This window comes from Pan troglodytes, chromosome 3 (genome assembly GCF_028858775.2).
Source record: "Pan troglodytes isolate AG18354 chromosome 3, NHGRI_mPanTro3-v2.0_pri, whole genome shotgun sequence".
Lineage (NCBI taxonomy): Eukaryota > Metazoa > Chordata > Mammalia > Primates > Hominidae > Pan > Pan troglodytes.
This window is the reverse complement of record NC_072401.2, coordinates 170,369,206-170,392,691: the sequence shown is the minus strand read 5'-3', so window position 1 is coordinate 170,392,691 and position 23,486 is coordinate 170,369,206. Positions and strand designations below refer to the sequence as shown.

The window sequence follows — 23,486 nt, the reverse complement described above, 5'->3', positions numbered from 1 at the left end:
CTGGCAGGGAGAGGTTGCAGTGAGCTGACATCACACCACTGCACTCCAGCCTGGCAACAGAGTGAGACTCCACCAGAAAAAAAAAAAAAAAAAAAAAAAAAGCCCAACTCAAAGTCGTACTTAGAGGTTAGTAACCACAAAATGGATCATGGTGCTACCACGTAACTAAAATAAATAGGAGGCTAAAAAATAAGTAGTAATTATATTGGAAATGGCTCTATTTCCTTCCAACTGCAAGCAATCTTAGTCACTCTTCATGAAATAGTGGCAAGTGATCCTCAGGACCATGCTTTTGCTCCCCAGCATCAGATGGTATAGAGTAGTGCGCTCTAGCACAACACAGTAGGAATGCTGACACAGAATTTCTGTATCTGCTCTAGCATCCAGAGGTTCGTAGTGCAAAACTCTGCACTATAGCTTTCTTCCTCCTCATCTTCCTTCTCCAATTCTCCCTTGAATCCCTTTTCTAGATCTCTTCTATTGCCTATGGGATTCCTTGGCTGTTTCTAACCAAACTCTGCTTCCTCAAACCTTTTCCTTGGAAATGCTTTGTCTTAACTGAAGTCTGGCTGTCCCTGATGATGTCTCCAGCCTCCTCAGTATCCTTCTGAGCAAGGAGCGTTCTGCAGGGTCCTTGTTTCCCAAGGCAACTCTCAGCAGAGTTTTGCCATCACTACGAAATATCTGTTCCTCTTTTGAAGTTGGTGCACTCCACCTACAGTCATTCTGTCTTCCCTGCTTGTCACCAACAACCTTGGTCATTTCCTCACTTTTCTCAGTGACTTTACTATTTAGCATTTGGTTTTCTGCCATCACTGTTGGCCACCATCCATGTTAATGTTCCTTCTAACATCCTGGCTTCATGGTTCCCTGACCACTTCCTCTGCTCCTGCGACCTTAACTTCCACTTAAACTATCCACTCGAACAGATGCATCTTACATTCTTTTATCACTTGGAAAGAGTTTAAGTTTTTTAAACTTTCAGAATCCTCTCTTTGATCACAACCACTGCTCCCTCTCCATATTTTCTCATCTGACACTCCCCATTTTCATTCTTGGTATAACTTCCATTTTCTTGATTCCTTTCTCTTTTCCCCTCAAACCTTAATCTTGTTGAATCTGTTTCCTTTTCTGAACCTACACACGGCTTGGCTGATAATCTCAGTAATGTTTCTCAAGGATCATCTAATTAAATACCATAACATCCCACTGTGCCAGTACTGCCAAAGATATATGTCCTGTTTCTACCTTCACAGTGCTCATTATTGCTGAAATAAAGTCATGAAACCATGCTCACTGAATTGAATGTGGGTTTACACTCTTGAAATTCAAATGGGTTCTCTTGATTGCCAGGAAATATACACATTCCTTTTTTGGTATTCTTTCTCTCTCTTAGTTCTCCACCCTTTTCGTGCTTTGTAATATTACCCACAGTTACCACAACTGTCTTTCCTCTTTCAGCAGATGCCTTCATCGCATACTTTCCTGACATTATTGTTATTTGAATTGGAATCTTAGTCTTGCCTTCATTGCATATTTTCTCCTTCACCATTGTCTCTGAGGGTAAAGTTTTCATCCTACTTTCTGTGGAAGGCCTTGTATGGATTATACTGTAAATGTTGGTCTTTAAAGTATTTGGTTTACTTTTAACTTTAAAATTGGCCAGGTGTGGTGGCTCACGTCTCGTAATCTCAACACTTTGAGAGGCCAAGGCAGGCAGATTGCTTGAGACGTGGCTGGGCAACAATGGCAAAACTCCATCTCTACAAAAAATAAAAAAAATAGCTGGGTGTGGTGTTGTGCACTTGTAGTCCCAGCTACTTGGGAGGCTGAGGCAGGAGGATCACCTGAGCCCAGGGAGGTCAAGGTTGCAATGAGCTGTGACAGACCACTGCACTCCAGCCTGGGTGGCAGAGTGAGACCCTGCCTTGAAAATACATACATATATATATACATAAATAGCTTATTCATATCATATTCATTTAAACACCTGAGATGTACAATTAAAGGGATAAGAGTTTTGTTTGGTGGGGGCAGGTGTTGTTGGAAAACAGTGTTTGTGGAGGAGTAAAGTTATTTTGGAACATAGGACATTTTCTGGGGAAGGATTCCTAGGAAGAGTTCTAAAAATCCAGATGGAATCCTGAAGGTCATTGGTTTCTAGAAGGAGATCCCACCGGGGAGGTGAGAACATTCAGTGCCAGAGCATTCCACTTCTGAATGTGCTCAAAATTAAGCTTACTTAGCAAGCAACTATTATTTAACAAGAAGCATCCATGATGAACAGTCAAATGAACTGAAGTTTAATGGAGGAAGGAGGACGGAAGAGAAAGGATCAAAAGTACCTATTTATTTTAAAATAATACTTCGTAATTATAAAAGCATTATTGTCAAAAAGTTGGAAAATCAGGAATAGTTAGTGAGAAGATATAATCTGCCCAAATTTCCAGCACTCAAAGAACCACTGGTTACATTTTGGTGTATTTTCTTCTAATATATAATATACATTTTAGTTGGTTAAAGTGTATTATTTTTTATTTTTTCATAAAATTGACATTAAGTTACATATATCATTTTGTCTATTTTCACTTAACACTATATTGTTCATATTTTCCATCAAATTCATGGCTTTATCTATGAGCATATTGTTCATATGTGGCTCCATCTTATCTCTGAGCTTAGCCACTCCCCCTTTTAAAATAAAAGGTCTCTACCCAGTAGGGATGACTATTTTCACCTTACTTTGTAATTACTAAAAGAGCTCTCCTACACACTTAGGTAAAATGAAGATATGTTGAAGAAATATTGTTATCATCATGTATTCCTTCATGTAAAACACCTAATATTTGAAATGGACATATGGTATTTCTTATGGATGATTGAGTACTACTTCAAACACAGATAGGGTATCTGAAAGTATTTCCAATTATATTTCAGACATCAAATAAAACTCCTAATCATAAAAATAGAGCTCAGCTTTCTTCTGGAAATGTAATTAAACATTACATTCACCAAGAGACTGGCACAGCAAAGCACAATTAGCCTAATATCTAAGAATGTGGCACTGTGTCAGAGCCAGTATTTACATTAAAAAATCATGAGGACGAATGCACCTAAATGTTATTACTTAGTTAAAAAAGTTTTATACTTCAGGAAGCTCCTTGATTGGACTTCTCATTTTCAGGGAAGGGTTGTTTGCAAAGTGATCCAAGACCAACACTGCTAATGCAAATACCTTCACACGAATGAGTTTATAGGATATGCCTTTCTCTTAAGACACGATTTATGGAACAATCGGGTATCTAAGACTGGGAGTGAGAGAAAGGAGGAAGAGAAATGCAAATGCAAAGTCATCATCACATTGTATTTATGAAGAGTTCATACCCACATAGCCACGTACTGCAGAATTAGGACCCGTGACTACTCCTACGTTCCTTATCAACCTCCAATGTGTTTGGTGACTCAGAGTGTGTGTATAATTTTATAACAAAAAACTGAAAAAACCGGTTTTCTGCTCTATCTTCCCTAATATTTTGAAGACCCCTCTGGTCCATACTTTATACTTTTGCCATTACTAAATTGCTTTGTTATTTGACTAGCCTTTGAGGATAATGAAAATCACTTAACCAGAAACAGAAGCTGGTGCATATTAAATCTTCAGAATCAAAAACTGAATGATGTATCTTTCAAACATTAAAGTGGGAAGAGAAGGCATTTGGATTGCACTGAATCTAATTTAGGGATTGGCCATTCTTCTACGAAATTTGTATGATGCTGAAAGATGTGCAGCATTTTGTGTATATGTGTATGCATCTGCACGTTCTTGCCAAAATCATCGTAGAGATAACCAGGTTATAGATTATTCAAAGGTACTGCTCTTGTCTCTTTCATCTTTGTGTTTTCAGCACCCCACATTACCCAACATTTTGCAGATGTTCAACTAACAGTGAGGAGATGAATGGTGTTCTACTATTCAGAACAGCCCAGACATGGAATCAACTTAATGCCCATCAATGGTAGACTGGATAAAGAAAATGTGGTACATATACACAACGGAATACTATGCAGCCATATAAAGGAACAAGATCGTGTCTTTCCCAGCAACATGGACAAAGTTGGAGGCCATGATCCTAAGCAAACTAACACAGGAGCAGAAAAACAAATACCACATATTCTTACTCAGAAGTGACAGCTTAACAACAAGAACACATGGAAACTAGGAGGGGAACAACAGACACCAAGGCCTGCTTGAGGGTGGAGAGCGGGAGGAGGGAGAGGATCAGAAAAATTATCTATTGGGTACTATGCTTATTACCCAGGTGACAAAATTATCTGTACACCAAACCCCTGTGACAGGCAAATATATAACTAATGTACACATGTATCCCTGAACCTAAAATACAAGTAAGAAAAACTTTTTAAAATAATACTTTTGGCTGGGCATGGTGGCTCACACCTGTAATCCTAGCACTTGAGGAGGCCAAGGCAAGCAGATCACCTGAGGTGAGGAGTTCAAGACCAGCCTGGCCAACATGGTGAAACCTCGTCTCTACTAAAAGTACAAAAAATTAGCCAGGCAAGGTGGCGGGTGCCTGTAATTCCAGCTACTTGGGGGGCTGAGGCAGGAGAATCACTTGAACCCAGGAGGCGGAGGTTGCAGTGAGCCGAGACTGTGTCATTGCACTCCAGCCTGGGTGACAGAGCGAGAATTTTTCTCAAAAAAAAAAATAAATAAATAAAAGAAGATTACTTTTGATAATTACTTAGGTCATTGAAACTTAGACTGGTGGCTGGGAGCAGTGGCTCACACCTGTAATCCCAGCACTTTGGGAGGACAAGACGGGTGGGTCACGAGGTCGGGAGTTTGAGACCAGCCTGACCAACATGGTGAAACCCCGTCTCTACTAAAAATACAAAAATTAGCCAGGTGTTGTGGTACACGTCCATAATTCCAGCTACTCAGGAGGCTGAGGCAGGAGAATTACTTGAACCCAGGAGGCGGAGGTTGCAGAGAACTGAGGTCATGCCACTGCACTCCAGCCTGGGCAACAGAGCGAGACTCCGTCTCAAAAAAAAAAAAATTAGATTGGCAACAATAGAGAAAGGAATTATCAATCATTTCTACAATAAATATATACAATCACTTAAAAATAAGACTTTTTAATTACTCACATGAAACATCTCTAAAATCTACTGCTAAATAGAAAAGGCAAGGTGCAGAACAGTATATGTGGTGGGTAGGCACTTGTCTAAAAATAAAAGAAAAAATACACATTTTATATATACATATATATTTGCTTGATAGGCATGTAAACAATCTCTGGCAGGATACACAAGACAGTGACAACTGGTTACTGAGTCCGAGAGGCAGACTTTTCAGTGCATATATTTCTTTATACTTTTAACTGTGTGATTGTATTACCTAGAAAAAACAAATTTAAGTTGAAAAGAAATGAAAGTAATGGCTAGCTAACTGAACATACATGAAATTCCATGGAAATTACGGATGATTTAAGTCTACAGGTTGCAGACATGTAAAAAATTAGAAATATTGGTTAAGAAAAAAAGTGTGCTAAATTTTAAAATACATTTATGTACATTCAATGATTACATTTCCTTGACCCTTTGTTAGTTATTTTGCCCCAACTTGTTTTTGCTTACCTTGTCTTTGTCCTTTTTGTTTTTATTTTGCTTTGCTTTTCAATCAACCAGGTAAGGTTTATACAAGAATAGAACCTAAGAAACCATTTGTATACTAATGTCAAACAGTAATATAGTGAGATCTTGAACCCTAACTAGTAGAGGTTGAAGGACGGGATAATGTTCAACTTTGTAAGTTCCATTGCCAAAGCCACACGTTGGAGTTGAAGCTGCAGTCCAACATAAACAGGACAGGAAGGGAGTAGCACAGAAGCTCTTGGCCCTTCACCACAAGTCTGGCATCTGATGGGGTGTTAACATGTCAAGTACACACACCTTGAAATAGCAGTGTGATTGCACTGTGGCCAACTGACATTGCAAGTATGTACTAGAGAGTGAAAATGTCCTCCTAGTCCTTCCGAATGTCTCATTTTTCATAATGTTTTAAATTAAGATGCTAATCAAATGAGAACACAGAAGAAATGAGGAAGGAGTTGAAAGTGTTCCCAAATTAAGTAACTTGGACAAACTTTTCTAATGTAATTCTATCCCATGAGATTCTTATTTAATTCTTCATACTCATTTGGTTTACAAGATAAATGATGTCAGTTGGAAAAGTACTGTAATGTGGGAAAACTCTGGAGTTGATGGGGTTTGAAAATAGAAGTCCCATGGTATATCTAGGTGAAAGGCAGATCAGCCGGGCATGGTGGCTCACACCTGATATCCCAGCACTTTGGGAGGCCGAGGTGGGTGCATCACCTGAGGTCAGGAGTTCGAGACCAGCCTGGCCAATATGGTGAAACCCCGTCTCTACTAAAAATACAAAAATTAGCCAGGCGTGGTGGCACGTGCCTGTAATCCCAGCTACTCGGGAGGCTGAGGCAGGAGAATGACTTGCACCCAGGATGTGGAGGTTGCAGTGAGCCAAGATCACGTCATTGCTCCATTGCTCTCCAGCCTAGGTGACAAAGCAAAACTTCACCTCAAAAAAAAAAAAAAAAAAAAAAAAAGAACGTTAGGCAGATCAAATGGGGGTTGCTCTAAAGGTGAGAGATCTTTCTTTTCCTCTTTTTTGTTCTGCTTTTGCTTCATTCATTCAAAAAATATCGTCGAGCATCTACTATTTGTCAGGACCTGTTCTAGGGTCCTAGTGAAAGAGCAATGAAATAAGACAGTCAGGGTTCCCATTCTCAGGAAGCTACATTATAATATTGGAGGCAGGGAGCAATTAAAAAAAACAAAAAGCAAGTAACTGTCAGAAATAATTATGTGGTATGTGATAATTAATGAGGATGAGTTATTGGAACATGGCTGGGTGGCTGCTTTAGACTGGGTGGTCAGGGAAGTGGTGACATTAAGCTGAGATTTGAAAGACAAGTAAGAGCCAGCCATAAGAGGCAGAACATTCTGGGAAGTGGAACATTCCAGGCAAGGGAACAACTTGTACTTCAATTTGTGTCTAGGAGTGTGGAGGAAACCCATCAGGAATTTCCAAATATAGAAAACCTCACTAATAAAGAGAATGATAAAGGCTGCTATTTCCTTCTCTTCTATCTCTCAAACACATCATCTCATGAAATGATATTTTCCTGATTTTGTGCAGTGCTTATCATTGCTTATTAAGATGTACTTCACTTCGTTAGCCTAGAACTGGACTGAGGTGATGCTAACAATCCCTAACAGCTCAATATGAATGATTTTACAGGCTATGTCTTTCTCTGGAGACAGGATTTGCAGAACAATAGGGTATCAAAGGGTGGGAGTGAGAGAAAGGAAGAGAAAAGCAAAGGTTGTAAAATGCAGTAATTTTGAAAAGGTTGATTCGGCCTGAAATCGTTTTACTCTTTTAAGATAGAAAATCGTAATACTGTTTCTTCTTTAGAGACTGGGGTAAGAGCAAGTAGTAAGAGTAGGAGCAAGGGGAGCTGTTGATTTAGCATGTAAACACTTAACAATCATTTCATTATTATTTTCCCAGGCAAAAGGACACAGACTTTCACAGCAATGCACATATTTTTGGCACTAGAGTAACAAATAAGCATCATTTTATCTGCTGATCTGTCCCAGGGTAAGAACTTGCCCACCGCATCACCCTTCAGTAACCTCCCTTTGGAGTTCTCATTTTGCTCATCTACAGGCTTAGAGTCCTACCTTTCTCCCACAAGACAAAGGAAGAAGATAAAAAAGAAAGTAACAAAGGGGATTTGAAAATAGCATATTGTTATTTATATATTGTTGGATCTGCTGTAGGAGGTGAGCTCAGTGGAAAAACATGACCATGCCTTTCTATATGCTTGGCAAATCGCCTACCACATTTTGCCATTCACAGGTTTCCCTTCAGAGCTTATTCCTAGGGGGATTCCATGCATGTCTATGGTTTTGACTTTTTTTTTTTTGAGATGGAGTGTCGCTCTGTCACCCAGGCTGGAGTGCAGTGGCTTGATCTCGGCTCACTGCAGGCTCCGCCCTCCGGGTTCACGCCATTCTCCTGCCTCAGCCTCCCGAGTAGCTGGGACTACAGGCGCCCGCCACCACGCCCGGCTAATTTTTTGTATCTTTAGAAGAGATGGGGTTTCACTGTGTTAGCCAGGATGGTCTCGATCTCCTGACCTCGTGATCCGCCCGCCTTGGCCTTCCAAAGTGCTGGGATTACAGGGGTGAGCCACCGCGCCTTGCCTGAAGGACCGTTTTTTTGGTAGGAATAAAGAGAAGCAGAGATTTTTCACAGTTAGCCCTACCTTTATTTTGATCTTCAAATATCATTTGTAATGAGAGGGCAGCAAGGAACCAAGGAAAAGAATAGTGTATAAGTTAGGTTTACGCTCATTCCCTCCTTTTTTCTCCTGTTAAGATTATGACTTAAGCATTGTGTTGCTTCTTTCATGATGTGATTGAAGATTGTGAGTGTCAGCCACTGAGTTGCAGAAATAATGCTATTAATTTTTTCTTGTGCAGCGTTTAAGCACACTTCGCAGTCCCACAGCGGGTGGTAAGGCGTTGCACAAATCCTGTGTGCGGGACATCTGGGACTCACCAAATGGCCTACATTTAATTATCTTCTGCTTACACTTGAGGGAGAGTGTTAGAAACAAAGGGAGATGTAGGAGCTGAAGTGGATGCGTCCATGATACTAAGCCAGGAATCCCCACTTTATGAGAGGTACCACAGACTGGGCCAGGAACCCTCACTTTATGAGCGGTACCACAGACTGAGCCAGGAACCCCTACTTTATGAGAGGTACCATAGACTGGACCAGGAACCCCTACTTTACGAGCGGTACCATGGACTCGGCTGGAGGTCCAGGATGGCTGTGAGTCTATAGGTGACGACTTCTGTTGGACAGTACAGGGTGGGGGCTGGGCCTAGTTAGAGAAAAGAGCTCATGGCCCTTCCAGGTTTTTGTTTCATTCTTGAATTTTTTTTTTCTTTTCCCGCAATCAGTATTGGAGCTATTCAAGAGAGAAAAAAAATGCAGTTTTCTTTTTTTTTTTGAAAATGATCTTCTTTCCCCCAGACATCTGACACATCAGACACCATTTTCAGATTAATTCATTGTGAGAGTAAATATTTTAGTTCCTATTACTTGCACCCTCCGAATTGTTTCCTATTAGTTTGTTTACAAATGATAGAGATGCACAAACTGCCATAACGCCACCAAATATAAGCCTTTCCTTTTGTGAAAGAAAATAAAATCATAAACTGATGAAAAGAAGATTTGAGCAAACCATAGTTTTTCACTGGTGACCATACGAGGCAAATAAAATCTCATATTTTCCCACAATGTATGAAAAGAAAAAAATGAATGTGTAAGAATTTCACTTGGCAGTTACCTATAGTCATTCATTATCAATAACTCAGATGCTGTTCTACATTATTTGTAGATGTCATTCAATAGTATTTCTCTATCAATAATACAACTTTGAGAACACTGAACAAACCATTTTTTAGAAAAGGTTGTGATAATACAGAATATCACACCTTTGAGAGGGGTGGAAATAGGGAAGCAAAGAGCACTTTGAAAACTGAACAAACACTGAAAGAAAACTTTGAAAACACTGCAAAAACCTTTTTTAGAAAAGGCTCTGATAATACACCATACCACAACTTTCAGAGGGCTGGGTTGGAAGAAGGGAAGCAGAGAGTATAAACTTTAATAGCCTCTGTGTTGTTTGAATTGTCACATCAAGCATCCACTGATTTTGTAATAAAACAAAATCCAATAACATATTCTAAATCATAAGAAAATTTAAAAATATATATTTAAAAAGTATCATCACATATTATTTTCTACCTAGTTAAATGGCAGGTAAATATGCAACACGAAAAAACAAAAATCAAGTGATGCCCTAAGAATATGTTTAAACATACGAAGATTTGAAAAAAAAAAACAACAAAAAAAAAACAATGGGAAAACCTAGTACAAGTAAATGTTGTTTCTAAGCTGTTGGGTTTTGTGGTTAGTTGTTCTGCTTTTTCCCTTAAATTTCCTCATGAAGGGAGAGTAACCTATTTATTTGGGCCTCATACATTTAAGTCCATTTTTTCTGCATCTTATTTTATATTTTATCTTATATTTATATTTATATATTTATATTTTATCTCACAAGCAAATCCTGATGTTCTTTAAACTTGTGCTTAAGCTGTCATCCTCTTAATGAACACGAAGTTGTTTTGTCTACGTTCTGTAGATATTACCCCCTTGCCATATACATTAACCTGGCTGCAAAGCAGAGCTAAAAGCTGCAGAGCTGTTGAAACTCCTGAGATAAGACGGGCTGTAGATGCCTCTTAACAGCTCCTCGTATTTGCTCTCCTGTGATTTACATCCAATTTATGATACCCATTAGAGTAGATAGACTTTACTTAATCAAGACCACAGTCAAGTCCTAGTCATTCAACACATTTGCCCTTTCTCTCCCTGGAGAGCAGGTCCCTTGTTTCATTAAAAGCACTGCAAATACATATTCAAAATGCAAAGATGAAAGAAGTCAGCAGTGGCAATTAATTTTATGGGTTGCTGCTACAAGAGCATGAATCTCTTTTAAGGCCACCATTTTTTAGCTCATTATACCTGTTCAGCCTCTGAATGGAGATGGCGCATAGGTATTAAATGTTCACCAGCACCTTTCACACTATTGTGTACAAGCTTAGTGAGTAGCCCTACTGTCTTAAAAGAGAGCCAGAACACAATGCAAAATTAAGTAGAGGGTAGCAATGTATAGATTTTTGAAACTGCAACCCAAGATTGTCCAGAAGTCTGGTTTTATAAAATTGTTTGCCCATTTCTTAACTTAAGGTATTCTTTTGACTGCTTTTGTTATTTGATTAGTCTAATGTTGTTCATGAAATCACTCAGTAAACAATAAAGTGATGTACAAAGGTAAAGGTGTTATTCTAATTCAAATATCTTTTAAATTCTAACATTTCTAACAAATGAACTGATCACAGAGAGAAAAGAGCAGGCTAGTCAATGCTAGGGAAATAAAGAATAACCCCTAAAGAAGCCCTTCCTGCCCCAAATCAAAAACATCAGATATGGGTAAATAGAAGGGGCTTTCCTAGGTTCTGGCAAATACATTCTCATGGGAATGTGACCTCATAGAATACATACACATTCACTGTGACTCTTACATTTCCACTGACCTCTGGCAGGGCAGTAATTCAGGGTCCGTTGTGCTATGATAGAACCCTTTGAGCTAATTTATTTCTGCCTCTCTCTGACATTGTAATGGCTCCATTCATAACAACTCTCTGCTGTGCGGTGCCAATGGAAACAGCTCATGCAAGGTTTATCATCCTAAGAAAATAATGGACATCAACTGTGAAGATGGTATTCATGGAAATATGCAGCTCCATGGAATTCCAAGCCAAGTAGCCTGTGTTGTGAAGGGCGCTCTTCTTGCCCACAAGCCTGCTTCCCTCCAGTTTCATTGCCCTGCCAGGATCTGCACCCTGAATTTCCAGCCTCAGTTTTTAGTCTTTCCCCGCTTGTCTATATCAGATCTTCTTACTGATACTTACTATTTAAAGTAACAAATGCAAAGTACTTATACTCACTTTTTGAAATGCTTTTAATAAAGGGCTGAAAGTAGATCCCCCTTTTCCATGGCCTCCAGGGAGTGGCTACATCCTTAGCTGTATGTTGGAAGCCCACACTGGGCACAGATATTTTCACAGCCATAACCAGTTATAGCTTTCAGCAAAGGGCAGATTTCACCAAGCTTTTCATTTCCCTTCTTTATTTTTAGGTGTCTTTTATATTGTTGAAAGACACCACTTGGCAGCAAGGTCCCATGAGTCAAGGCCAACTTGCCACATAGTTGAATACAGGCAAAAGTTTTTTTCTCACCAGACAGGAAATGTAACAGGGGTATGGAAATTATTATAAAACCATGCAGAAATACTCACAGTTTTGGTTTGGCAAGCAGAGGTGGTGGCTCCTTAGTGGGTGAAAGCAGGACAGCTGGTGTTGGAAGAGATTTATTACTGTTAGCTTTGCCGTTCATCAGTCCATTTACTCCACGGCTGGGATGGACGCCGTTCCTTTCCCTCTCAGCAGCATTGAATTGCATTTGAAGGGCTGCCCTGCTCAGGCCTAACTCAGGGTTGTTCACCTGCTGGATCTCAGATGGTTTCTTTGAAGCCAACTCCAAGGAACTTGTCTCCAAGATTGGAGGGGGAGGTGGGAAGTGTTGGAAGTGGTCATTGTTGGATTCTCCCATTGACTCGTAACTACAGTTTTCAGTGTTGGCTAAGGAAGGGGAAAGAGAGGAAAAACATAAGAAGATGCCACTAGTTCAACAAGTGATTTCACACTGTCAGAGTCTTCTGAGAATCCCCGTGTTGTGTGAAGTTGTTAAAGAAGAGGTGATTGTGCTGCTCTCATCTGATGCAGAAGCACTGCCAGCTAGAGGGCCTGGTTCTTTCAAGCTTGTTTTGAACGAGTGCTACCGTTTCATTTCCTGACTGAGCTCACATTTGGGGAACCCAGCTACTGAATCATAAAAATTTCAAACAAGAGCTAAAGATAGAACTTGGCAAAAAAAGTGACAACACAAACAGTATCAACCAACAATGCTTTGTCCTCTCACGTTTTGGTCCATGGGTCCGACTGAACATCCTAGCTGTCACTACTCAAATTGGCTCAAGCTGTAAAGGTTTTATGTGGATATTCATCTAAAGCTAGGGAAGGTAAACCTTGGAGTCCAAGTAAAATTTCATAATCTCATAAAAATATTTTTTTCCATATTAGATGATTGCTCCAACTATAACTCAGTACGAAAGAGATTTTTATTTGTTGCCCTCAATAGGCTGAAAGCATCTTGAGATCACGTCTTTTTTAGATTCTGCAGCTTGCCCACAGCCCAGCAGAGCTCCTGGCATGCACTCAAAAATGCTTATTGAGGTAAACAAAAAGCTCAAAAATAAAATATTTGTTGATTATGTTTGACTTATAGCAGATTTACTGCAGAAACAAATGGAAAATATTACACACAAATTTTTGCCACTCAGACTTATAGAGCCCAGGGTTTTGGCCATATTGTTTAAACACTGCACTCCTGCTATGGCCATTTGATGGGACAGTGTTGAAGCCAACTCGGAATCAAAACGCTGGGGTCCTCTTTGCTCTGTAACTCCGATCCTGACACTTAGGTTTCTTTCAGCACTTACAGTAGTCATTCACAGAAACCATTTCCCACTTAAGATGACCCTCCCATTTCTTTTCTTAATTAAGATGAAAAAGCATTTACAATTGCCACTCTAAGGTCCCTAAATAAGTTTTGGTTGTGTCTCTGCTGCCACCTAGCACCAAGTTCTTGCTCTTCTGAAGGAATCCAAGTACAATTCAGTTGTTCTCTCCAAGTCCGTATCATTTAACAAATGACCCATTTACTGATTCCCTACTATGTACATTATGTTCCAGGCTTGGTCAAAAACATATTTTAAAAATATCTTTAAGATGAATGGCAGAGATGAGGCAATTAAAGTAAGCTAATGCTCATTAGTAACTAGAAAACAGACAAATAGAAAGCAAAGAAAAGAAAAGAAAAAGAAAAAAAGCTGTTTCACATTGCCTTCCCTAGTGGTAAGTTTTTGAGTTTAGAAAATATCCATATATTTTTGAAAATTGACTTCAATAATACAATACATTGCTTTCTTTTTCATATTAGTTATATACTATCATTGATATAGACTATCAGTGAAATTTGAGTTTGAAGGCCTTTACAGCTTCTCTGAGTTTTATCTTGTATTACATTTTATACAAGAAGGCTTATCTTGTATTACCTTTTCAGAAGTTTCAACAGTGGATCAGACAATGGCTTATTTGTACAAGTATCTCCAGATCTCATGTGTTGGCACTGCTGAGAAAGTGACTGAACCTCCGATGTAGAGGTGGCTTTCCAATGTGAATATGATTCTAGGTTAGCAGGAGGATGTTAGGAAACCAGCTCCATCGTTTCCAAGACCAAGACTGCACGATTTTAAAGAAAGCCCCCTGTGTGTTCAGTTGCTACACGATCATTATCTTTTGGTTTGTCATCTCCACTTCACTCCTTCTCCTCCCCTCCCCTAAAGCCTTTGTTTCACGATGAACTTAGACTGTCAGGGTGACTCCTGGAGTGGCCAGATTCCTGAAGGCTGAGCTGAGCCCTCTTCCTGGGACAGTCCCTTTGTCCCTTCCTTCCTCCCTCCCTCCCCCACTCCTTTCCTTCCTTCCTTCCTTCCTTGACGGAGTCTGACTCTGTCACCCAGGCTGGAGTGCAGTGGGATGATCTTGGCTCACGGCCACATCCACCTTCTGGGTTCAAGTGATTCTCCTGCCTCAGCCTCCAGAGTAGCTGGGATTACAGGCACGCACCACCACACTCAGCTAATTTTTGTATTTTTGGTAGAGACAGGGTTTCACCATGTTAGCCAGGCTGGTCTCGAACTCTTCACCTCAAGTGATCTGCCTGCCTCGGCCTCCCAAAGTGCTGGGATTACAGGTGTGAGCCACTGCACCTGGCCAGGACAGTGCCTTTCTGCTGTGGCCAATCACACTGGTGCTGGGGAACAGAACCCAGTCATTTTTTTTACTCCTCACATACCTGGGGTGACAACCAGCTGGGCAGTGCTGGTTGCTGATCCATAATCATTTCTTGCTGAACATGTAAAGATCCCTGCATCTTCAGGGAAAGTCTCAGCAATAACTAGGGTGCAAATCTCCTCTGGAAGTGAAGAGAACAGAATCATTCATCAGAGTTGAACCATGAAGTCACTTTTAAGAAGTGAGACCCTCCACCTTTCCACAACAAACAAATTAGGTTATGATTATTACAGATTCACTTTACAAAAGTGTTTGCAATAGAATCTCTTTACATTTAATTTAGCAATTCTGCCTAGCAGAAAAAGCTTTGGAGGTAGACCCATTCTTTGTGATGTTGGACAAGAGCAGTCTCGGTGTCCTCATCTATAAAATGGGGATAATACATACCCAATGGATTATCTGTGAAGATAAAACGAGATGTCTGCAAGTGTGCAGCTCTGTATTTTGCATGTAGGAGTTAAGCTGATTGCATGTCAGAGTTCTTTCTGTACATACAGCTACCTCTTATATCTGCTCAGCTGCAAACCAAGCAGTGGGGAAAATAAAGCTCTTCTGAAATGCTAACCACGGGGGAAAAAAGAACATGACCTGTATATGTTTGACCTGTAGACAACTATTCTGGAAGGTACTGTTAAGTGGCATGGCAGTGTTGTAGGGCATGAAAAGCCCAGACTCGAAACAGCTGCCAGGGCTTGAATGAGGGTCCTGCCACATCTTGCCTTTGTGACTTTGGTCAGTCTCCCTGAACTTCAGTGTTCTTCTCCGTAAAATGGAGACAATAATAGAAGCTACCTCACAGAGTTTGTATTAGTCACGCATGACACACAAAATTAACCACCACACGGTTATTGTGAGGGGGATGATGATGATGATGATGACGATAACAAGAGCTGACAGCTATATAAGCTGACAGCTTACTATACACTAGGTATTGTTACCAGCACTTAACACAGATTAAATCTAATCATCATGTCAATCTTATGAGTTATGTAAGTTTATTATTAGCCCATTTTATAGGTAGAAAATGGAAGCACAATAAGGTTAATTCACTTGCCCAAGGTCACACAGCTAATAAATACTAACATAGGGATTCAAACCAAGCTGGGGTCCAGACTCCAAACCCTAACCACCACCTACTTTTGTGATATGACATACTGTGCTTAGGACATTGCCTGGCACAGAGCAAATGTTTCATAGCCAGTGTTAGCTGTTAACATTAAAAGGAAGCTATATCTAGGGTATTAATTAGTTTTACTAGTTGAATAATTGCTTATATTGTACCAGTAAAATAAAGATAATTATGTGGGCAAACTTAAGAAAAGTGATATATTTCAGATTCCCACAAAGTGATTCTATTGGTTATTCACAAATTTTGGGGGTAGCATAAGACCGTGTATTGTAAATTTCTTAGTAATAATGGCTGCAATTATTCCTTCCTTTGTAGACATGCCTCTTTTTAACGTGCCTCTGCAACACCTTCCATAAAGTGGCAGAGTCTATTTCCCCATCCGTTGAACCTGGGCTGGCCCTGTGAGTTGCTTTAGCCTAGAATGTGGTGAAAGTGATGTTGTTGGCCAATTCTGAGCCAAATCCTTGAGAGGCCTGGCCTGTTTCTGCTCCATCTCTTGGAACCCTAATGAACCCTTAGGTGAACAAGGCTGTGCTAACCTGTAGGAGGAAGAGACCATATGGAGCAGACATAAGCCCTTCCAAAAGAGACCATCCTAGACTAACTGACTCGTTCCTAGTCATCCTGGCAGCTGACCATGGCCGCACTGAGAGAGCCCAGCTGTGGTCAGCCCAGCCTGGCACAGACCACAAAAACCACCCAGCTGAGGTCAAGCCAAATAGTTCACCCACCGAATTACGGTTGCTGCTTTAAGCAACTAAATTTTGGGGTGCTCTACTGTATTGCAGTAGCTAACTCATAGAATTTGATAAGATAAACCTCCTTCACTAACATCCTTCTAAGAGCAAACGTTTCAGACCATCAATAATGAAAATCAGCAAATCTGTTTCAAAACATTTTATGTTTTAAACCCTGAAACAAAAGAAGTACTAACTGTAGGTAAAAGTGATATATTTAAAAAAACATTTTTGTCTATTGAAGAGAGCTTTAAATATTTTATTTTTTAACCTATACATCAAATTAATAAATGCAAAAGTAAATAAATTAAACACTAAGTATAAAATAAAGTGTAAATGTTTCTCTTTATAATCGAATTCCCTTTATATACCTAATACCCCTTAATAATCTCACTCTTCAAAGGCAAATGCAGAGTTTGTTGTATTTGATTCTAGAAAAAAATTCATGTATCTATCATTTCAAAATTTGTCCAAGTATTATCAAACTATATAGTTTTTGATGTCGTGTTATTGGGTCAAATATATATATCTATTTTTTTGTATTACCAAGTAATATGGCCTATAGGCATCATTGAGTTTTACTCGATTTCTCACTCCATTCTTAGGTTTTATCAACCCCCTGCCCCACCCACCAAAGCCTTTCCTTTTCCCCATTTCTGATGATGCTGATGGTAATCTGGTTAACAGACTGCTTGAGATTTTGTTAAAAGCTAAAATGCAAGGATTCTTCTGTGTCAAAATGTTACGTTCCTTAGGAAAGATCTGAGGACTATGGTGATTATAAGCTTCTGAGAGTTTAGCATTGTAGTGTAGCTCAAGGTCAACTCATTTCTAAGATATATTAATACAGGTTTAAAATTGCAAGAGTTGTAGAAACACACACCTTATTCTTTCAGCATATTATTCAATTTGATGTTTGAATGGGGTGTGAAAAACTTAGTTTATTCTTTATGTTCTATTATTAATTTTGTGTTCTACATTGAATCTAAATTATTTAGTTGAGGTAAAAGTAAAGGGCAATGACAGTAGGAGAAATACTGCAAAATTCCACTTAAGAGGTATCTAAACTAGTCATACTCTTAGAAGCAGAAGGTCGAATGCTGGCTGCCAAGCATTGGGGACAAGGAGGAATGGCAGTTGCTGTTCAGTGGGCATAGTTTCACTCATGCAAGATGAAACTGTTCTAGACATCTGCTGCACAACATTAAGCATATAGTTAACAATACTGTAGTGTATACTTAAAAATTTAAGAAGGCAGATTTCATGTTATATGTTTCTTCAACCATAAGAAAAAAAGTAAAGGGCAATGAAATCTATATTAAGTATTCATCCATTTATGGTAATTTAAGGCCAGGCGCAGTGGCTCATGCCTGTAATCCCAGCACTTTGGGAGGCCGAGGCAGGCGGATCACTTGAGGTCAGGAGTTCAAGACCAACCTGGGCAACACGGTGAAACCCCATCTCTCCTAAAAACACACACAAAAGAATTAGCCAGGCATGGTGGCAGGTGCCTGTAATCCCAGCTACTTGAGAGGCTGAGGCAGGAGAATTGCTTGAACCCGGGAGGCGGAGGTTGCAGTGAGCCAAGATCGGGCCACTGCACTCCAGCCTGGGCAACAAGAGTGAAACTCTGTCTCAAAAGAAAAAAAGAAAGCCAAAAATGCTAATTTAAGTAAAATACTGTGATGGGTATCATAAATGCAAAGACATTAAAATCAGGAAGAAGTTGCTCAAACATTCTACATCTTTCTTGAAGAACAATAAGGACAAATGGTTCCTAATTGCAGCAAGAGAGCAGAAGGTGGGTTAAATGAATGGAAAGACTTGTTAAGGAAAGGTTTTAAGATGTCGAGAAAATTTTTTGAGATAAAGTCTGGAATCTCCATCCATGAACAGCTCCTAGAAGCTTTTACAGTCATCTACCTACTTGTTAAGCATCTTTAAGAGTACACTGTCTTAATATTTCATAGCTGCAGATATGGAGATAATTAATGGTTCCTGCCTTTGAGTTGTCTGTAATCTTATCAAGGGGTTGAGACACATCTTTTACATGAATTAAACTTGAATTAGAAAATCCCAAAAGCTTACACTCTTAATGCCCACATGACAATGGTATAGTTTTTTAAGCCCTCCTTCTCTCTTTCCTTCAAAACTGGGCTGTCTTAAAAATGCAGTTAAGTCAGCTGCAAGCAAAAATGTTTGCCAGAATCTATTTGGCAAAAATTTTTTGAAATATAAGATGTAAGTAGGAAATATAATATAGAATTAAAATTTTTAGGCAATTAAAAATTAAAAGTTTATTTCAAACTTCTGAAATTAAAATTCTAGTTCATTATGCAGTATTTTTAAAAATTGACCAAATATTTGATCTACTATAATGATCCTATAATCACAAAGACAGGATCTTTTTGGTCTTTTTCTCCCACTTGTCTTGATAGCTTTGCAACCCCTCCTATTGAGTCTGTAAAAACAGAACCAAATGTAGTTTCCTGAATTGTCTTCTTTTTCTTTATTCTTAAGATTTATCTCTACCATTTAAAGATTTTTATTTTTTTGAATAGGTAATACAAATACAACATACACATTTTTTTTTTTTTTTTTGAGACGGAGTCTCGTTCTGTCGCCCAGGCTGGAGGTGCAGTGGCGCAATCTCGGCTCACTGCAAGCTCTGCCTCCCGGGTTCACGCCATTCTCCTCCCTCAGCCTGCCCGGTAGCTGGGACTACAGGCGCCTGCCCGGCTAATTTTTTTGTATTTTTAGTAGAGACGGGGTTTCACTGTGTTAGCCAGGATGGTCTGGATCTCCTCACCTCGTGATCCACCCGCCTCAGCCTCCCAAAGTGCTGGGATTACAGGCGTGAGCCACCGCGCCCAGTCAACATACAAATTTTTTAAGGTACAAACAGGTATATGGTTATCTTTTAAATAATTAAAAATTGCCCATGCCTATGTCCTGAATGGTAATGCCTAGGTTTTCTTCTAGGGTTTTTATGGTTTTAAGTCTAATGTTTAAGTCTTTAATCCATCTTGAATTAATTTTTGTATAAGGTGTAAGGAAGGGATCCAGTTTCAGCTTTCTACATATGGCTAGCCAGTTTTCCCAGCACCATTTATTAAATAGGGAATCCTTTCCCCATTGCTTGTTTTTCTCAGGTTTGTCAAAGATCAGATAGTTGTAGATATGTGGCGTTATTTCTGAGGGCTCTGTTCTGCTCCATTGATCTATATCTCTGTTTTGGTACCAGTACCATGCTGTTTTGGTTACCGTAGCCTGCATGGGCAAGGACTTCATGTCTTAAAACACCAAAAGCAATGGCAACAAAAGCCAAAATTGACACATGTGATCTAATTAAACTAAAGAGCTTCTGCACGGCAAAAGAAACTACCATCAGAGTGAACAGGCAACCTACAAAATGGGAGAAAATTTTCGCAACCTACTCATCTGACAAAGGGCTAATATCCAGAATCTACAATGAACTCAAACAAATTTACAAGAAAAAAACAAACAACCCCATCAAAAAGTGGGCAAAGGATATGAACAGACACTTCTCAAAAGAAGACATTTATGCAGCCAAAAGACACATGAGAAAATGCTCACCATCACTGGCCATCAGAGAAATGCAAATCAAAACCACAATGAGATACCATCTCACACCAGTTAGAATGGCAATCATTAAAAAGTCAGGAAACAACAGGTGCTGGAGAGGATGTGGAGAAATAGGAACACTTTTACACTGTTGGTGGGACTGTAAACTAGTTAACCATTGTGGAAGTCAGTGTGGTGATTCCTCAGGGATCTAGAACTAGAAATACCATTTGACCCAGCCATCCCATTACTGGGTATATACCCAAAGGACTATAAATCATGCTGCTATAAAGACACATGCACACATATGTTTATTGCGACACTATTCACAATAGCAAAGACTTGGAACCAACCCAAATGTCCAACAATGATAGACTGGATTAAGAAAATGTGGCACATATACACCATGGAATACTATTCAGCCATAAAAAATGATGAGTTCATGTCCTTTGTAGGGACATGGATGAAATTGGAAATCATCATTCTCAGTAAACTATCGCAAGGACAAAAAACCAAACACTGCATATTCTCACTCATAGATGGGAATTGAACAATGAGAACACATGGACACAGGAAGGGGAACATCACACTCTGGGGACTGTTGTGGGGTGGGGGGAGGGGGGAGGGATAGCATTAGGAGATATACATAATGCTAAATGACGAGTTAATGGGTGCAGCGCACCAGCATGGCACATGTATACATATGTAACTAACTGGCACATTGTGCACAGGTACCCTAAAACTTAAAGTATAATAAAAATAATAATAAAAAAAAGAAGCTCAAAAAAAAAATTAAAAATTTTCATGAAGCTTCAATTTTAAAACAGAGACAATATATTTCAGCTTGTATCTGTACACTAAAACCTGTTACAAAGAAACAACATAAATATCCAGTTATATAAAGTGATAGATTATTTCAGGTTATATATATATTTTTCATATCTATATATGAAAAACATATAGATACAAATCTCAAAAATTATTTAAAAATTTAAAATAATATATTAAAAATATATACAAATAACCTGAAATAATCTATCCCTTATCTAACTGGCTATTTCTGTTGTCTCTCTATAACAAGTTTAGCATATATGCGTAGGCATCAATATATGAAAAACACCAAAAAGTACAGCAATCTCAAGTGAGCTCAATGGCCTATATTTCAAGTACAAGAGACTTGGAGTTTTTTTTTTTTTTGAGAGGAGTTTCGCTCTTGTTAAACAGGCAGGAGTGCAATGGCACAACCTCAGCTCACTGCAACCTCTGCCTCCCAGGTTCAAGCAATTCTCCTGCCTTAGCCTCCTGAGTAGCTGGGATTACAGGCATGCGCCACCACACCCAGCTAATATTATGTTTTTAGTAGAGACAGGGTTTCTCCATGTTGGTCAGGCTGGTCTCAAACTCCCAACCTCAGGTGATCCCCCTGCCTCAGACTCCCGAAGTGCTAGGATTACAGGCGTGAGCCACCGCGCCGGGCCTGAGACTTTGAGTTCTTAATAATGTTGCCGTTTTGTTTCAAATAAAACAATTTTTTTTCCTTTTTCCTGAAATGATGGTATCACTCAAGACTTCCTATGCTAGAAATAGTGGAAAATACTGGGTAATTTTCACAAATACCTGGAATACTTTTTTGAGCACTGTAATGTGGATGCCGGGTCATAATGCAGCAGGTAGTATTATATATGGCAATACTGGCCCTCATCTGACTCATGGTGATGGCAGCTGACTTTGATAGCTCATTTCATGTCTCGCCACTGAGTAACACAAGTTATGTTTTTAAATTTTATGATCAAAATAGACCTTTAAAGGACAATGCATTGTGCCCAGTATGATTGTGGACTTATATGGATAACACACTACAGAATTTTCTAGCTTTCCCAATGTTGACCCAGCTGGAAAACAAAGCCAACTGGGTTCAATATTACCGGAATATTTACTTTCGGTTTCTGTAGTGTTGATAAGAGCAAAATGAAAAATTAATTTATTGAAATCCTGAACTCAGGTTATATGCTGTGCTTTATAATTTCAACACTGTATCTCTATAAAGAATAAGCACATTAAGACCACATCCCATAAAATAGGCAGCTGTGGTGTCATAGGGAGGAAAGGTGTAAACTCAGGCAGGCTCACCTCTGCTCACCGTAGCATCTCCATCAGGCAAATGTCCCCTCACAAGATGCATTGTGGGAACTGGGAAAACACCATAACTCAATGGTGTAAAGCTATGAGGTTTGATCCAGCAATCCCACTTCTGGCTATATTGCCAAAGAATGAAAATCTGCATGTTGAAGAAATATCTACATTCCCATGTTTGTTGCAGCATTATTTACAACAGCCAAGGTATGAAAACAATGGAAGCATTTATCAGTGGATGAATGGATTAAAAAATGTGGCATATATGTACAATGCAATACCTTTCAGCCTTAAAAAATCAGGAAAGTCTGTCATTTGAGACAACATAGATGAACCTAGAGGACATCATGCTAAGTGAAATAAGCCAGGCACAGAGAGACAAATACTGCATGATCTTACTTATGTGTGGAATCTAAAAAAAATGTAAAGTAGAAAGATGGTTAATCAGAGAGGGGTGTGTGGTGGACAGGAGAAGGGGAGACATTGCTCAAAGGGTACAAAATTTCAGTTAGGCAGGAGGAATAGGTTCATGGTGACTATAGTTCATAATAATGTACGCATATCTTTTTTCTTTTTCTTTTCTTTCTTTCTTTTTTTTTTTTTTTTTTGAGACAGAGTCTTGCTTTGTTGCCCAGGCTGTAGTGCACTGGCGTGATCTCAGCTCACTGCAACCTCCACCTCCCGGGTTCAAGCAATTCTCTTGCCCCAGCCTCCCAAGTAGCTGGGATTATAGGCATGTACCACCACACCGAGGTAATTTTTTGTATCTTTAGTAGAGACCGGGTTTCACCATGTTGGCCGGGCTGGTCTCGAACTCCTGATCTTGTGATCTGCCCGCCATGGCCTCCCAAAACGCTAGGATTACAGGTGTGAGCCACCACGCCCAGCCAACAATAATATACTGTATATCTTAAGATAGCTAACAGAGAGTATTTTAAAGAGAAATGATAAGTATTTGAGGTAATGGATATGTTAATTAGCTTGATCATTCTACAAGTATACATACGTCAAAAGCTTGCATTTTATCCCATAAATACTTAAAATTATTTTCCCATAATATATACTAATGTATCTTATATGTATTTATGTATTATGATATTTACCAATTCAAAATAAGACAAAAATAAATATAAAAACATGCCAAACTATGAAGCATAATGTATATTTAAAC

At 39.3% G+C, this 23,486-nt stretch overlaps 1 protein-coding gene across 16 annotated transcripts in view; it reads right to left on the bottom strand.

Moving 5' to 3' along the window:
• PALLD (palladin, cytoskeletal associated protein) overlaps positions 1-23,486 on the bottom strand; it is a 435,321-nt gene that overhangs the window by 204,445 nt on the left and 207,390 nt on the right. For all 16 annotated transcript variants that reach the window (XM_063809156.1, XM_063809157.1, XM_063809153.1 and 13 more), the window contains 2 exons: positions 14,733-14,852; positions 12,052-12,394 (listed from right to left, as the gene is read on the bottom strand). In XM_063809156.1, coding sequence (XP_063665226.1) covers positions 12,052-12,394; positions 14,733-14,852 — 463 coding nt within the window. The remainder of the gene's footprint in view (positions 1-12,051; positions 12,395-14,732; positions 14,853-23,486) is intronic.